General features: G+C 51.5%; 2 protein-coding genes across 5 annotated transcripts; both read left to right on the top strand.

Moving 5' to 3' along the window:
• The first annotated feature begins 291 nt into the window (after positions 1 to 291).
• LOC108034797 (spectrin alpha chain) lies at positions 292 to 17,074 on the top strand. Of its 4 annotated transcripts, XM_017109793.3 has the most exons (9): positions 292 to 433; positions 6,719 to 6,802; positions 6,868 to 10,919; positions 11,340 to 11,435; positions 12,280 to 14,203; positions 14,263 to 14,866; positions 15,072 to 15,101; positions 16,043 to 16,643; positions 16,711 to 17,074. In XM_017109793.3, exons 3-9 carry the CDS (start codon positions 6,930 to 6,932, stop codon positions 16,837 to 16,839), a joined length of 7,374 nt encoding a protein of 2,457 aa, XP_016965282.1. In that variant the 5' UTR covers positions 292 to 433; positions 6,719 to 6,802; positions 6,868 to 6,929; the 3' UTR covers positions 16,840 to 17,074. The 4 variants fall into 4 exon arrangements, with proteins under 4 accessions (XP_016965282.1, XP_016965286.1, XP_016965285.1 ...); XM_017109797.3 differs by lacking the exon at positions 11,340 to 11,435; XM_017109796.3 differs by lacking the exon at positions 15,072 to 15,101.
• Positions 295 to 6,091, top strand: LOC108034798 (protein disks lost). Its single transcript, XM_050886429.1, has 2 exons — positions 295 to 433; positions 2,211 to 6,091. Exon 2 carries the CDS (start codon positions 2,316 to 2,318, stop codon positions 6,000 to 6,002), a length of 3,687 nt encoding a protein of 1,228 aa, XP_050742386.1. The 5' UTR covers positions 295 to 433; positions 2,211 to 2,315; the 3' UTR covers positions 6,003 to 6,091.
• Positions 17,075 to 17,324: the final 250 nt, after the last annotated feature.

The raw sequence follows: 17,324 nt of genomic DNA, 5'->3' as shown, positions 1-17,324 counted from the left end.
AACTAATCGATATATAATGTAGTTGGGCGCCAAAATACTTACATTTTCGAATCAAATAATGAACTCTGATCAGGAAGTGTCCTCGGACATAGATGATTCATCTCACTCGGAGGTATTTATGCGTAAATAATTTGATTAAAATTTAAGTCACGCGAAATATAATACTAGATTATTATGTTTAACTTTAATCTCATTTTGAAACCGATAAATTTGGAGTGACCGCTTGGGATATTAGAAAAAAATGGTATTAAAAGTATTTTTCTTTGCCTCGGACGGTATTATTGACCGCGGTCACACTCCGATCGGCCGACATATTGAAAAAAATTGCTCCGTGCGTGAAATCGAGGCGCTCCGTGAAAATTGCGAAAAACTACTAAAAATCAATAGTTTAATTAATAAATTAACAGTGAACGATCACGTTTACCATCAAAGTGTAAGTTGCTTAACTGGTTTCGCCCGTAGCTAACTGTAGTTGGGTCCAAATTGCACTTGAAATTCGGCTTGCGTGTGAAGTGAAAATTTTTCGGGTCAACGCCACACCCTCGAAGGCGACTCAAAATCCAATTAAACAGGGTAAAAGTGAGAGAAAAGTCTTGGCCGCGACTGAAAATCGAGAAGGTCCAATGCCAGTGCTCAATTAGTGATCAAAACTTTGATTTTCCCTCAGAAATTCTGGATTCTAATTGCAATTGAAGAAAAAGTATCTGGTACTCCAGTTGTGCATGTGTGTGTATGTTACGCAGGAGTACAGAAGTCTGTGTGTGTGTGTACGTCATCGGGGGGTGGGGTGGATGTTGGTGGTGGTGCGGCAACTTCAGCAGAGAGAAAGCGCGAGAGAGCTTTCTCCCACTCTCTTGGCATGTTTGTGTTTGCGAGAGAGCCTAAGTGCGGGTAATAAAAAAAAGTAAATTGTTTGCCTTACATTTGCCAAAACCTGTTTTGGGTGGGAGAAATGTCCTTGACTTTGTCGAAGGTCTGTGTGTGCATAGGATGTTGGTCCCATGTTTGCAAGTCGAACGAATTTTACCCTTTATATGTATGTATGTAGGTGCTTTTGGGGTCCCATCTATGATTGCTCATAATTCCAAACCGTACGCATTACGTCATCCTCGGCTATTTTCTGATAGACACTTCAATTAATGTTTCGCTCTCTTTCTCTCTTACTCTCTACTCGCGAGTGGTGTGTGTGTTTTCTTTCGCTCTCCTTTTGATTAAGGTGGGCTCTCTGGCACTTGTGTTTTGTTGTTGTTTTTATTTGCCACCGCGATAAACAGTTAAATTGCCTGCCCATGTGTATGTGCGTTTGTATATCGGTTGTACAAACTTTGTATGGCTGCCAAGCCCTGGGCTGTTGCCATCTCCCTCTGCTTTATTTCAATTTCCTGCCGCAATGTGTGTTGTTTGTTTGTTTGTCTGCATGTGTGACCCCACCCTCTCCCCGAAATGATGTCACTGTTTTGACCCCTTCTTCACGGGGTCTTCTGAAGTATTAAGTAATCTATTGCTGGATTCCGGGCACTTTGTTATTGCCTTATCGTAATTGCTAAATTGTTGTTGTGATATCTTGGGGGTACAGTAAAAGATACTTAGTAACTACCAGTAAACACCAAGTATTTCTACTTTAGATCTTCGAGTTTTTGAAATTCACTCAATCTATTGGCGAATTCCAAACATATCTAAGACTTTATTGGTAGTTTGTGTTAACTCTACAGTACAGTAGAGAATGTATAAGTAGGATTTTATGTGTTCTTTTAAGTATAAACATTTGGTTATTATATTGTATACACCTGTAACATTGTAGTTAACAAAATCAAAACAAACTTTTTGCTTCCAAATGTGTATAAAATAAATCATCCTACAGTATCTGTAAAATTCTTTACAAAACCAATACACTTTCCCGAAACATAGCCTCTTAAACCTAAACTATAACCCTTCTATCCTAACCAATATTTCACATTTTATAGCTTTCATAACCGGCGATGAGGTCATCGCCGCCTAAATTTAATAACTCGTAATGTCTTCCGTGCAGTTTACTTTGATTTAGTTTAGTGTGTGTGCTAAAGTGATGTCAATGTGAAACGAAAACAGAGAAAATCGAAATCCTGCAACTTCAACCCATCCAAACAAGTCTAATAATAGAATAAAACTAGAAAACGAAAACCCAGAAAAGCCGAGCCAACATTTCCCTTCTCTCTCCTCTTCCGTTGCAGGGAAACAAAAAGGGAGAGAAGAGGAATTGAAGGAGGGCGAAAGGTCAAAAATAGCTCGAGCTGAGGCAAAGATCATGCCCGCAGATACTCCAAGATACTATAGAAATGACTAAGCCGGAAGAGGAGCATCTGCAGCAGCTGCTTGTGCACTTGGAGAAGGTGCCGCGCCCCCAGCTGCAGCAGAAGTTCGTGGCCCACTTTAAGAAGGGCGGCAGGGGCAATCCCCAGCATGCCAACTGCAGCCTTGAGGACTTTGCCGCCTACTTCCTGGCGGCACTGCGTCAGAGTACAAAGCAGTACTTCTACACGAGGAGTTCGGAGACTCCCGTTCAATCCCTGACCCCCATCCGCCAGGCCAAGCCACCGCCCGCCAATGTGGCTAGGGATCGGGAAGAGCAGCAGCTCCAGCTGAACGAATCCCTAAACCTCAACCGCAGCAGCGGCAGTGTGACCTCCATAACTCCAGCCCGTCAGCAGCCGCAGGGTCGAAGATCCATGCCCGGTAGTGGTGGCCAGTTTTGCAGCACGCCGAACCGAAGCGCCGGCGGAGGAGGAGGAGGAGCATCTGGAGGAGGTCACAGCTTCTGCCTGGGCGACTTTCTGGCCACCACGCCCAACCAAAGCCAGCAACGATCCAAGAAGAAGACCACGCCCCAGCAACAGCAGCCGAATCAGCATCCAGCAGCTGCAGCTGGAGCCACACCCCAGTCCAAGCCGCGGCGCCGTGTCTTGCCCATGACCATCAGCAAGAATGTTTCGGCCAACTCGTCCTTTGGCGACACCAGTTCCTTTAGCAACGACAATAACCTGTGGCGCATCTCGCAGAGCAGCGAAATCTTCGACAGAAGTCAAGGAGCCGCCCTGGAAATGGAGGCACGCAAATCCCTGTTGCTCAACAAGCAGGAGATCAAGAGCGAGGCGCCTGTGAATGTCAGTCAGCAGGAGAGGACGCCCGAGGACGAGGTATTCGCCGGAGAGGCCTTTAGCCTAGAGGATGTGAGCGATACCAACGAGTTGCAGCTGCTGTCCAGCATTTACAGCCTGCTGATGGACCTTAATCTTGTGCCTAATATCCTGAGTGAACTGAGCTTTGTGCTGCAGCTGCTTAATATACGAGACTTCGGACAATCCCCTTCACAATCAGATGCGCCCGCTGCCCTGGAGCGACTCACCCAGTGCAAGAGTTGCGTGTACTTTGCCTTGAAGCTGCTGGAAAACCAGCAAAAGTTACTCCTACAGCTGGACAAAAGGACTTTGGTGGTGCTGCTCCAGAACGAGAGACTGAGCCTGCTGCCGGCGGGGATGGTACAGCAACTGGAAACCTCCTGCCAGCAGAGACAGGAGCTGGCCAGTACACCCTTCGCCCTGGACACCTCGTCCTCATCCGCACAGCAGAATGTATACTATCACGTGGAGAAGGATTCGCGAGACAACTTTCCTACGCAGAACGAGTTCGGGGCCTTCAAGACCCAGAGGGATCTCTTCTACAAAGCCCTCAAGCAGTGGGAGGTGAGCCACCTGAATCGCATTTTCAACTTTGCCAGAGAGCTAGCGCCGCGCATTAGGGAAATCTTCAAGGTATCGGAGCACCCAGTGAACATGGCGCACTTTGCCAAGCTGTTTGTCAGCCAGCTGCTGATCTCAGCCACCGAGACCACCGAATCTCCCGAGGAACTGGGCCTCAAGTTGGATCCCCTCAGGCACAACAAACTGGCCCAGCGCCTGGTGACCTCCAATTCCAGTGTGGAGGGTCAGTTTCCGCGCTCGCAGGCCTTCTTCCGCGATTTCATCGCATGCTGCTCATCGGTGGCATTTCTGGTGCACCTGAAGCTGGCACTTTTCGTCCAGCTAGTACGTCACAACGACTCAACCTTTGACCTGCTCCAGCTGGCCGAGGATATGGGTGCCGAGGAGCAGTCCGCTCAGCAGGGACCGTACATTGTTCGCGTCCAGGCGATGGCCAACATGCTTATTCTGGCCAAATTCCTGGGCTATGTGACTGTTTTGCCTTTCAGCGGGACCACGCAGCATGGCAATCCCGCTCCGCCTCATCTTTGTCCACAGCAGCTGCAGCTGCGCAGCCACTTTCACCCGGATTTCAATCTATGCGAGCTACTCGAACGCTCCATGCGGCAGGGAAAGCTGCTGATCACGCTTCCCTGGTTGGTTCAATACCTGGTAATGCTCGATTTGGTCAGCCTGCATCTGCCAGATTCGCTGGCCACCTTGGAGCTGCTCTACGGACTATATGCCGCGCTGTACATGGAAAAACTGCAACCTGGAGCTGTGTTTATAGCCAGGAGCTGCATTGGCTGGCTGCTGGATGCACATCCCCAGTTGGTCAATGGCTACTACAGTCACCGGGGTCAGGAGCACAGTACATCCTCCGTTGTAGATCTCTGCTTAAGTGGCCTACGTTGTCACGAGAAATCGAATACTCCCCTGCTGGAGGAACTTCTGCCTGTGGCCTGTCCTTTTCTCCAAGAGTTCCGGGTGAGCATCACGCCCTCTCGCCAGGCGAGGAGTGGACGCTTCCGGTACATAACCACCCGATTGGAGCAGCTGCAGCAGAGTAGCAGTGGCACCTCCAAGGAGACAATGGCTCCCAGCGAGCTAACGCCCTCGGAGCAGCAGCAGCGCAAGTTGGCCGATGCCTTCCTGCATGCCCAAAACGCCTCCACCAGGAGATTGATAGAGTTCGTCACAGAGCGCAGCTTCAAGTGCGTGGTGAAGGATGCCCAGCAAGACATTCTGCTCCCGTCGAAGTCGTCGGCTGATGCCCAAGTTAACGAGATCAGCTCTGCAAAGCAGGAGGAGGTGTACCAGAAGCTGCAGCAGATCTTCCAAGAGGCGAGGGAGACGGCCTGCCAGCGGTGGAAGGAGCAGGTGCCGAAGATGCTGGACAGGCGGATAGCTCAGTCCCTGGAGGCCCTTCTGCCCGCCAACACAAATGTGGTACTGCGGTCTACATACGCGCATTTAACCCGCATCCAAGCTCAGTCCCAGCTGCAACAGTGGCTGCAATCCAGCGTGCTGCAGTCCACATTCTACCACGGCGACCTCCAGGAGCTGGCCACCAAGGTGTGCAACTCGAACAGGAACAAGGCGGATGCAGCGGCTGCTGGTGGCGGCGGTACCAGTGAGCTCCAGCTCAGCCCGGATGTGGGCTTCAGCCTGTCGGAGCTGCTCTACGAGCTGCAACAGTGGCTGCACTGCCTCAGCTTGCGGCCGGATAATGTGGGCAGCCGGGAGGAGCTGGCCGAACTTCTTCGAAAATCCCAACAGGCGGTCCTGTTTCCCCAAATGCCCACAGTTTTCTATCACCTAATTGGTTCTGGGTTGGTGCACCTGCTGCAGTTGGTCATCAATAGGAAACCGATCTTCCTCGACGAGGATTTAGTCTCAGCATGCTGTTCGGTGTGGCGGTCACCGCAGTTCATGGCCAGTGAAGCTTCACCCGGGATATTCGAAAGCCTGCTAAGCATCAGTTTTGTGGAGGAGATGTGCCGCAATCCGGACAGCTTTCGGATGCTGGAGAAGATCTTGAGATCTATGCTGCAAACAGGGGCCATTCGAGCGGATCAGCTCAACGAACTCTTCATGCCTCTCTTTGCCGAAAACTGGCCGCCAAATGTGTGGAGCACCCTTTCCAATCTTCTGCAGCAACTCTCTCTTTCCGGCAAGGATACCGAAGGCCACGACGCCTCCAGCGAAAGCCACGAAGACGAGGCCAAGTCGCATCTCTTCATGGAGATGCTGGCCGATTTATCGCGGGATCTTGATAATTTTTAAGTTTAAAATTGTTGGTTACGTCACTTAGCATTTATGTTTCGAATAAAGCGTTCCTTTTTTGTATTTCTGTGCTGAAAATAACTCGGAAATGAGCTTTACACTTTATTGGGAATGTAGTCGATAAGATAGCGATGGAACCTAATCAGCGGGAGAATGCGTCACTTTCGCAGTTTTAGTTAGGTTTTCTGTGGAGAAGTGTGTGCGAACGTTGAGGTTACGAAAAGGGGACGAGGTTGTCCATCGATGTGATCATCGACCTGGGGAGCAGTTGGCAACTATGTGAGAATTATGTGAAGAATATAATAACATTTCTGTAGAAACTTAAACAAGTCAAAATATCATATCGATAAAACAAGAACTTTATTTCCATGGTGCAAAAAACTCCTAAAAGTGGTTAAACCTTGGGTTTCTTGGCATTTCCCCCATTCTGGATAACATAAGTTTCATAAATAATCATGACGAAACAAATGAATGAAATATAGTACTATTAAATGTGTGATTATACCCCAGAACTCGTTGAGAAATCTCCAAACTGCTTTGAAGATAGTCAAGTTTTTAAAATGCCAGCCACGACTGTTTTATATTTATTGCCATGAGTGTGTGTGTTTCCATCTGTGAATGACCTAACGATTAAGTAATTGAATGAGGCTGTGGTTGTGTTTTTGCGCTGATTAAACCGAATTAAGCTAATTATTCCCCCTCCACTTCCTTTGCAGTTGTGCACGGTCAAACATTTAATGAAGAGGAAGCACCAGTAGCAGTATTAAATTAAAATAAACCAGCGCCCAAAGAAGCTTAAGGTATAGTATAAAACATAAACATATACAAAATATAATATAATATAATAATAATCATCTCTTTGCAGCAATATCAATATCGAAACGAACGAAACACTAAAGAAACTAGCCAAGTAAACGAACCATCAAAATGGAGAACTTCACACCCAAAGAGGTGAAGATCCTCGAGACTGTCGAGGACATCCAGGAGCGACGTGAGCAGGTCCTGTCGCGCTACAATGACTTCAAGATCGAGACGCGCCAGAAGCGTGAGAAGCTCGAGGACTCGCGCCGCTTCCAGTACTTCAAGCGGGACGCCGACGAGTTGGAGTCATGGATCCACGAGAAGCTGCAGGCGGCCAGCGAGGAGAGCTACCGCGATCCGACCAATCTGCAGGCCAAGATCCAGAAGCACCAGGCCTTTGAGGCCGAGGTGTCGGCGCACAGCAACGCCATTGTCTCGCTCGATAACACCGGCCAGGAGATGATCAACCAGCAGCACTTTGCCTCCGAGTCGATCCAGGTTCGCCTCGACGAACTGCACAAGCTGTGGGAGCTGCTCCTCAGCCGCCTAGCCGAGAAGGGCCTTAAGCTGCAGCAGGCTCTTGTCCTGGTGCAGTTCCTTCGTCAGTGCGAGGAGGTGATGTTCTGGATCAAGGACAAGGAGACCTTTGTCACCGCCGACGAGTTCGGCCAGGATCTGGAGCATGTGGAGGTGCTGCAGCGCAAGTTCGACGAGTTCCAGAAGGACATGGCTTCGCAGGAGTACCGCGTGACTGAGGTCAACCAGCTGGCCGACAAGTTGGTGCAGGACGGTCATCCAGAGCGCGATACGATCACCAAGCGCAAGGAGGAGCTGAACGAGGCCTGGCAGCGCCTGAAGCAGCTGGCCATTGTGCGCCAGGAGAAGCTCTTCGGTGCCCACGAGATCCAGCGTTTCAACCGCGATGCCGACGAAACCGTCGCCTGGATTGCCGAGAAGGATGTGGTGCTCTCGTCCGATGACTATGGCCGGGATTTGGCCAGTGTTCAGGCACTGCAGCGCAAACACGAGGGAGTGGAGCGCGATTTGGCCGCCCTGGAGGACAAGGTCTCCACCCTGGGAGCCGAGGCCCAGCGCCTGTGCTCCATCCACGCCGATCACAGCGACCAGATCCGCGACAAACAGGCCGAGATCGCCAACTACTGGCAGAGTCTCACCACCAAGGCCCGTGAGCGTAAGCAGAAGCTGGATGAATCCTACTACCTGCACCGTTTCCTCGCCGACTTCCGTGACCTCGTGTCCTGGATTAATGGCATGAAGGCCATCATCTCGGCCGACGAACTGGCCAAGGATGTGGCTGGAGCAGAGGCCCTTTTGGAGCGCCACCAGGAGCACAAGGGCGAGATTGATGCCCGCGAGGACAGCTTCAAGCTGACCACAGAGTCCGGACAGAAGCTGCTGGAGCGGGAGCACTATGCCGCCGCTGAGATTCAGGAGAAGTTGGCGGCTCTGGAGAACGACAAGAGCTCGCTGCTGTCACTGTGGGAGGATCGTCGCATCCTTTACGAGCAGTGCATGGATCTGCAGCTGTTTTACCGCGATACAGAGCAAGCTGACACCTGGATGGCCAAGCAGGAGGCTTTCCTGGCCAACGAGGACCTTGGTGATTCCTTGGACTCCGTCGAGGCGCTGATCAAGAAGCACGAGGACTTCGAGAAGAGTCTGGCCGCCCAGGAGGAGAAGATCAAGGCTCTGGACATCTTTGCCACCAAGCTGATCGATGGCCAGCACTATGCCGCCGACGATGTGGCCCAGCGCCGCCAGATGCTCCTTGCCCGTCGCGCTGCCCTCCAGGAGAAGTCCTCGAGGCGTCGCCAGCTGCTGGAGGACTCCAACCGCTACCAGCAGTTCGAGCGCGATTGCGACGAGACCAAGGGCTGGATCAGCGAGAAGCTGAAGTTCGCCACTGATGACAGCTATCTGGATCCCACCAACCTGAACGGCAAGATGCAGAAGCACCAGAACTTCGAACACGAGCTGAATGCCAACAAGTCGCGCATCGAGGACATTACCAACGTGGGCACCGAGCTGATCGAGAAGGAGCACTATGCCGCTGACCAGATCAACACCCGCATGCAGGAGATCGTGGTGCTGTGGGAGACCCTCGTCCAGGCTTCAGACAAGAAGGGAACTAAGCTGAACGAGGCCTGCCAGCAGCAGCAGTTCAACCGCACCATCGAGGACATTGAGCTGTGGCTGAGCGAGATCGAGGGCCAGCTATTGTCCGAGGATCACGGCAAGGACCTGACCTCCGTCCAGAATCTGCAGAAGAAGCACGCCCTACTTGAGGCCGATGTGATGGCCCACCAGGATCGTATTGAGAGTATCAAGGTGGCAGCCAACAAGTTCATCGAGTCCGGCCACTTTGATGCGGACAACATCCGCAACAAGGAGGGCAATCTCTCGGCTCGCTATGCCGCTCTAGCTGCCCCCATGGGCGAGAGGAAGCAGCATCTTCTCGACTCGCTCCAGGTGCAGCAGCTCTTCCGCGACTTGGAGGACGAGGCTGCCTGGATCCGCGAGAAGGAACCCATTGCCGCATCCACGAACCGCGGTCGTGACTTGATTGGTGTGCAGAATCTGATCAAGAAGCACCAGGCTGTGCTCGCCGAGATCAACAACCACGAAGCCAGGCTGCTGAATGTGATCAGCTCGGGCGAGAACATGCTGAAGGATCAGCCCTTCGCCAGCGACGACATTCGTCAGCGCCTGGAGGCCCTCCAGGAGCAGTGGAACACGCTTAAAGAGAAGTCCAGCCAGCGCAAGCAGGATTTGGACGACTCCCTGCAGGCTCACCAGTACTTTGCCGATGCCAACGAGGCAGAGTCGTGGATGCGCGAGAAGGAGCCCATCGCCACTGGCAGTGACTACGGCAAGGACGAGGATTCCTCGGAGGCTCTGCTCAAGAAGCACGAGGCTCTGGTCTCCGATCTGGAGGCCTTCGGCAACACCATCCAGGCGCTGCAGGAGCAGGCCAAGAACTGTCGCCAGCAGGAGACGCCCGTTGTGGACATCACCGGCAAGGAGTGCGTGGTGGCCCTCTACGACTACACGGAGAAATCCCCACGTGAGGTGTCGATGAAGAAGGGTGATGTTTTGACTCTGCTCAACTCGAACAACAAGGACTGGTGGAAGGTTGAGGTCAACGATCGCCAGGGCTTCGTCCCGGCCGCCTACATCAAGAAGATCGAGGCCGGTTTGAGTGCCTCGCAGCAGAACCTGGTGGACAACCATTCGATCGCCAAGCGCCAGAACCAGATCAACTCGCAGTACGACAACTTGCTGGCCCTCGCCCGCGAGCGTCAGAACAAGCTGAACGAGACCGTGAAGGCCTACGTCCTGGTGCGTGAGGCTGCCGACCTGGCCCAGTGGATCCGTGACAAGGAGAACCACGCCCAGGTGGCCGATGTTGTCGGCGAGGATCTGGAGGAGGTGGAGGTGCTCCAAAAGAAGTTCGACGACTTCAACGACGACCTGAAGGCCAACGAGGTGCGATTGGCCAACATGAACGAGATTGCCGTGCAGCTGACCTCGCTGGGACAGACGGAGGCCGCCCTGAAGATCCAGACCCAGATGCAGGACCTGAACGAGAAGTGGAACAACCTGCAGACGCTGACTGCCGAAAAGGCCAGCCAGCTGGGCTCCGCCCACGAGGTTCAGCGTTTCCACCGCGACATCGACGAGACCAAGGACTGGATCGCCGAGAAGGCCAATGCCCTCAATAACGACGACTTGGGCAAGGATCTGCGCAGTGTTCAGACCCTGCAGCGCAAGCACGAAGGCGTGGAGCGTGATTTGGCCGCTCTGCGGGACAAGATCCGTCAGCTGGACGAGACCGCCAACAGGCTGATGCAGTCGCATCCGGACACCGCCGAGCAGACGTACGCCAAGCAGAAGGAGATCAACGAGATGTGGGACCAGATCATCACCAAGTCCACTGCCCGCAAGGAGAAGCTGCTGGACTCGTACGATCTGCAGCGCTTCCTCAGCGACTACCGCGATCTGCTGGCTTGGATCAACTCGATGATGAGTCTGGTCACCTCCGACGAGCTGGCCAACGATGTGACCGGAGCCGAGGCTTTGATCGAGCGTCATCAGGTAAGGATGTCGAAGGGGGGATACACCTAACAGATAAACTAGGAATTTCATGAATTAGAGAAGCATTTAACCTGTAGGGTTTTCACTTCCTGAAGTTAGAATAAAAATAATATTTTCTGGTAAAAATAGAAAGTGAAAACCATTTCGGGTATTGTATTTATTTATATTCCCTTTAAGTATTAACATTCTTTGAACTGCAGACCGATGTATCCTTCATATTTTCTCGACTATATACCTTGTCTTTTGGTTTTGTTTTTTTTTTTGGTTCGTGTCATGTCATAAACGAACAACGTACAATCGACAACTACAACTGCCACGGTTCATGGTTCATGACAACATCCAAAACCCTCCCATGGTTGTGTTTCTACATTCCAATCCCCCAAAAACCAATCAATCACACCAATACGATACCAATCGCAGGCACGCCGTGCCGAGATTGAGTTCACAGTGGGCAGCAGCTCGGCTCCAAGGGCCTTCGCCTCGACCACCAGCATCACATCTCCATCCGGCGACGAGGTAGATCCTTCGCTAACCACCATCAATGCAGATCCGTGTTTCGTTGTGTTTATGTGTGTGCTCGCCTTTGATCAGAACATGCTCGTATCATCCATTCCAAAACATGTGTACATCATAGGGTACTTGAAATTCCTCCTTTATCTTTATTCGATCAGTGTGAATACCCTTCATGTACAAACATCAGACCATATCTACGGCTTCAGCTTTTCCTTTCGCACACACATACCTTGTTCTCTTGGTCACCTGTTGCCAAGTTTCCTGTTATCTTATCTAATATATGCTTACACCCACTGGGCCGTCATCAAAATTAACCCTCACACTGGGATCTCACTAAAGACTCTATGTTTCTGACCTGAACTTAAGAGCACTTCTGGCAAGATTCACTATGAATCATATATGGTATATATAACAACGTTTTGTAAAACTTTGGTCATAAAAGCTTTAAATCTAACAAAAATATTTAAAATACAAAATTTCCTTCGATTGTATTTAGAGAAATTGTTCCGGTTTGTTACGAATAATCCTGTGACCTAAGCTCCAAAGATTATAAAACCACGACATCTTTTGTATAAAGCTTTATGTCATCAAATCAAACTATACAGCTTTCCGAAACATACCTTCATCATCATCAAACATCCAAGCTCCGTTCACGTTTTACCCAGTTTATCCACCGAATTGTTCAGTTTAACTTCGTTCCACGTTTGTTACTTTTGACTAATTCGGCGCTGCTGCAATTGATTCTCAGCGGCCAGCCCGCCAGCGTTGCAATGTTGTTCTAACCCGGCGTTACCAATCCCAAACTGTATAGCCAAAACTAATCCGATTTCTCCATGAATTCCCGCAGGAACATCGCACGGAGATCGATGCCCGCGCCGGAACCTTCGGCGCCTTCGAGCAGTTCGGACACGAGCTGCTGCAGGCCAACCACTACGCCTCGCCGGAGATCAAGGAGAAGATCGAGGATCTGGCCAAGGCGCGCGAGGACCTGGAGAAGGCATGGACCGAGCGCCGGCTGCAGCTGGAGCAGAACTTGGATTTGCAGCTGTACATGCGTGACTGCGAGTTGGCCGAATCCTGGATGTCGGCCCGCGAGGCCTTCCTCAATGCGGACGACGATGCCAATGCCGGCGGCAATGTGGAGGCGCTGATCAAGAAGCACGAGGACTTCGACAAGGCCATCAATGGGCACGAGCAGAAGATTGCGGCCCTGCAGACGGTGGCCGATCAGTTGATCGCCCAGAACCACTACGCCTCCAATTTGGTGGACGAGAAGCGCAAGCAGGTGCTGGAGCGTTGGCGCCACCTGAAGGAGGGTCTGATCGAGAAGCGCTCCCGGCTGGGAGACGAACAGACGTTGCAGCAGTTCTCGCGCGACGCCGATGAGATCGAGAACTGGATCGCCGAGAAGCTGCAGCTGGCCACCGAGGAGAGCTACAAGGATCCGGCCAACATCCAGTCGAAACACCAGAAGCACCAGGCCTTCGAGGCCGAACTGGCGGCCAACGCCGATCGCATCCAGAGCGTGCTGGCCATGGGCGGCAACCTGATCGACAAGAAGCAGTGCAGCGGGTCAGAGGACGCGGTGCAGAAGCGGTTGACGCAGATCGCCGATCAGTGGGAGTACCTCACCCACAAGACGACCGAGAAGTCGCTGAAACTGAAGGAGGCGAACAAGCAGCGCACCTATATCGCTGCTGTCAAGGATTTGGACTTCTGGTTGGGCGAGGTCGAGAGTCTTTTGACCACTGAGGATTCTGGTAAGGATTTGGCATCTGTCCAAAACCTCATGAAGAAGCATCAGTTGGTCGAGGCGGATATCGTGGCGCACGAAGACCGCATCAAGGACATGAACAACCAGGCCGATTCCTTGGTGGAGAGCGGCCAGTTCGACACTGCCGGCATCCAGGAGAAGCGCCAGAGCATCAATGAGCGCTACGAGCGCATCTGCAACCTGGCGGCCCATCGCCAGGCCCGCCTCAACGAGGCCCTGACCCTGCACCAGTTCTTCCGCGACATCGCCGACGAGGAGAGCTGGATCAAGGAGAAGAAGCTGCTTGTCGGCTCCGACGACTATGGTCGCGATCTGACCGGTGTCCAGAACCTCAAGAAGAAGCACAAGCGTTTGGAGGCCGAGTTGGGCTCCCACGAGCCGGCCATTCAGGCTGTGCAGGAGGCTGGCGAGAAGCTGATGGACGTGTCCAACCTCGGTGTGCCGGAGATCGAGCAGCGCCTGAAGGCCCTCAATCAGGCCTGGGCCGAGCTTAAGAACCTGGCTGCCACGCGAGGACAGAAGCTGGACGAGTCGCTGACCTACCAGCAGTTCCTCGCCCAGGTGGAGGAGGAGGAGGCCTGGATCACCGAGAAGCAGCAGCTGCTGTCCGTCGAGGACTACGGTGACTCCATGGCAGCCGTCCAAGGTTTGCTGAAGAAGCACGACGCCTTCGAGACTGACTTCACTGCCCACAAGGACCGCTGCTCCTTGATCTGTGACCAGGGCAGTGAGTTGGTGGAGGCCAAGAACCACCATGGCGAGTCCATTGCTCAGCGCTGCCAGCAACTGCGCCTCAAGCTGGACAACCTGTCCGCCCTGGCCGCCCGCCGCAAGGGAGCCCTGCTGGACAACTCGGCCTATCTGCAGTTCATGTGGAAGGCCGATGTGGTCGAGAGCTGGATCGACGACAAGGAGAACTATGTGCGCTCCGACGAGTTCGGACGCGACCTGTCCACCGTGCAGACGCTGTTGACCAAGCAGGAGACATTCGATGCAGGTAAGATTGAGTGAAACTTTGTCTGGTTTCCCTTTTTACTCACGTGTGTTCCTTGGCAGGTCTCAATGCCTTCGAGCAGGAGGGCATCCACAACATCACGGCACTAAAGGACCAACTGATCAACGCCAGCCACGCCCAGTCGCCGGCCATCCTCAAGCGTCATGGAGACGTCATCGCCAGATGGCAGAAGCTGCGCGACGCCTCCGACACGCGCAAGCAGCGACTGCTGGCCATGCAGGAGCAGTTCCGCCAGATCGAGGAACTCTACTTGACATTTGCCAAGAAAGCTTCGGCCTTCAATTCTTGGTTCGAAAATGCCGAGGAGGATCTCACAGATCCTGTTCGCTGCAATTCGATCGAAGAAATCCGCGCCCTGCGCGACGCCCATGCCCAATTCCAGGCGTCCCTTTCGTCGGCCGAAGCTGACTTCAAGGCATTGGCAGCACTCGACCAGAAGATCAAGAGCTTTAATGTTGGACCCAACCCCTACACGTGGTTCACCATGGAAGCTCTTGAGGAGACCTGGCGTAACCTGCAAAAGATCATAGAGGAACGCGATGGGGAACTTGCCAAGGAGGCCAAGCGCCAGGAGGAGAACGACAAGCTGCGCAAGGAGTTCGCCAAGCACGCCAATCTCTTCCACCAGTGGCTCACAGAGACAAGGTGAGTGGGGTTCGACTTGGAACTTGGTAGCCAGGCGGGGGTATTAATCCATGCTGGACATGGTCGTGTGTTGGTTATTTCGGATCGAATCCATAAGCCCATCCAGCCCAATCCACACAAATCCGAAAACAAGTCTTGTGGTCTCTACTCGACTCTCTTCCCCCATGAAATACTACGTAACTGAAAGATCCATTCTATTTTCTAGATATTATATGCTGGGTTATAACCGTCAAGGGTAATTAAGCGAGCAGGCTTGGCTCTGCGTTTGAACTCTGTTATTTTCTGTTGTGATCTTTTTGGTTCCTTAACTCGCGTTGGAGCCCCAAGCTCCCCAAGCAAGCTGCGCGCCTCCACTAACCTTTGGGAATAACTCTGTTCTCCGTAACTCTTGCTTAGCGCCTCGTGCCCCGAGGGCTTGTAAATACTCGTATATATCCACACTGATAATAAATATCTGAAGCAACGAGCGACTAAGGCCTAGTTTTAGTTAGTTGCAGTAGCGAGAGCACCGATAGCTGACCCACCCGATACCCGATCAGAGTGTATATCTTATCTGTATACCGGCAACGTGCTGTTCCGATTCTCCATTATTCTTTTGGTCTCACCTCAACTTATTCAAAATTAACGAACAAACTAAACTCTTTAGCATGCGAATCGAGAGCAAGATACTGCTGTAGCATACCGAAAAATACGTAGAAATCGAGCAATTTAAATTACTATCATACTTATTCTGTTCGATCGAAGAGTTTAACCAAATCTAGTAGCTTTTCCAATTACACTTTGAACGTTCCGTTGGCGCTTTTCTTATTTTAACTCGCTTCTAGCAATTAGACAACTTTCGTCTTTATTAGTTGCTGAACTCAAACTCAAAGAACAACCAATCTTAACTACACTAAACCCAAAGACCTGAACTCGCGTCCCGCCCAAACTCCCACAGACACCTGTAAATATGTACAAAAACCAAAAACAAAAAACAAAGGGAAGACAAACTAGTTGCAAGCCCGAATCCAGAAAATAATATTCGCTGCCCGTAACAGACCTCTAACAAGATTTGCTTTTCTTATGCATTATATCATTGTAACGTTCTGATTTGTTTGAGACCTAACTCGATATTGTGCCCTACTAACGAACGCTCATTTTGTCCGCCAACTCTCAACCACATCGCCAATCCCACAGAACGTCCATGATGGAAGGCTCCGGTTCCCTGGAACAGCAACTGGAGGCGCTTCGCGTCAAGGCCACCGAGGTGCGTGCCCGTCGCGTTGACCTCAAGAAGATCGAGGAGCTGGGCGCCCTGCTGGAGGAGCACCTGATCCTGGACAACCGCTACACGGAACACTCGACAGTGGGCCTGGCCCAGCAGTGGGATCAACTCGACCAGCTTTCCATGCGCATGCAGCACAATTTGGAGCAGCAGATCCAGGCACGCAACCACTCGGGCGTCTCCGAGGACTCGCTCAAGGAGTTCTCGATGATGTTCAAGCACTTCGACAAGGACAAGAGCGGCAAGCTGAATCACCAGGAGTTCAAGTCCTGCCTGCGCGCCCTCGGCTACGACCTGCCCATGGTGGAGGAGGGACAGCCCGACCCGGAGTTCGAGGCCATCCTCGATGTGGTCGACCCCAACCGTGATGGCTACGTCTCCCTGCAGGAATACATCGCGTTCATGATCTCCAAGGAGACGGAGAACGTGCAGTCCTACGAGGAGATCGAGAATGCCTTCCGCGCCATCACCGCCGCCGACCGCCCCTACGTCACCAAGGAGGAGCTCTACTGCGTAAGTATAACAGTCCTGGATAGCTCCTCTAGATTTATTTATACTATAAACATTTTGTTTCCTATAGAACCTCACCAAGGACATGGCGGACTACTGCGTGCAGCGCATGAAGCCCTTCTCCGAACCGCGCTCCGGACAGCCCATCAAGGATGCCCTGGACTACATAGACTTTACGCGAACGCTGTTCCAGAACTAAAGAGCCTGCATTGTCTTGTTTAGTGGCGCCTGAGCATATGTCTTACAATTTAAAGTATATTTCTAAAAACCAACAAAACCACAAAAAAAAAAAACAAACAAAATTATATATTTACACCATTATTTTCGATAATTTAGTCTATAAGTCAAACAGTTTAATGCTTATTTAAGAACCTATGCCACAATGAACCTAAAATCAACAATAGCACCTTGCAATACACATATTTATCAATCAACTGATAGTTTTCGCATTTATTTAACCACACCCCGATGAAAGTATCTTAAATTTGGACGTTTCAGTTTGAGTATTGGCCAGGCGTCAGGCCGCCGGAGAAGATATTTAATCGACGATATAGTCAAAGTAATCTGAGCAACTTGCGCCTGAAGAGCAGAAACAGATAAAAAGCTTAGCTTCCGGTAATCGAGCAACTCAAATTTTCCATATTGAATGTCTGTAACCTGTAACGAACCTAGATACAATTGAAA

The sequence above is a fragment of the Drosophila biarmipes genome, chromosome 3L (genome assembly GCF_025231255.1).
Source record: "Drosophila biarmipes strain raj3 chromosome 3L, RU_DBia_V1.1, whole genome shotgun sequence".
Taxonomy (NCBI): Eukaryota; Metazoa; Arthropoda; class Insecta; order Diptera; family Drosophilidae; genus Drosophila; species Drosophila biarmipes.
Note: the sequence above shows the minus strand (reverse complement) of the source record. Positions and strands in the feature narration are given on the sequence as shown.

What these genes read in the sequence shown, in the direction of transcription:
- LOC108034797 (XM_017109793.3), top strand. Translation starts at nt 6,930, where the DNA reads ATGGAGAACTTCACACCCAAAGAGGTGAAGATCCTCGAGACTGTCGAG. An exon ending in GCAGGAGACATTCGATGCAG is followed by an intron (nt 14,204 to 14,262) that starts GTAAGATTGAGT and finishes GTTCCTTGGCAG; the next exon opens with GTCTCAATGCCTTCGAGCAG. An exon ending in CTGGGTTATAACCGTCAAGG is followed by an intron (nt 15,102 to 16,042) that starts GTAATTAAGCGA and finishes CCAATCCCACAG; the next exon opens with AACGTCCATGATGGAAGGCT.
- LOC108034798 (XM_050886429.1), top strand. Translation starts at nt 2,316, where the DNA reads ATGACTAAGCCGGAAGAGGAGCATCTGCAGCAGCTGCTTGTGCACTTG.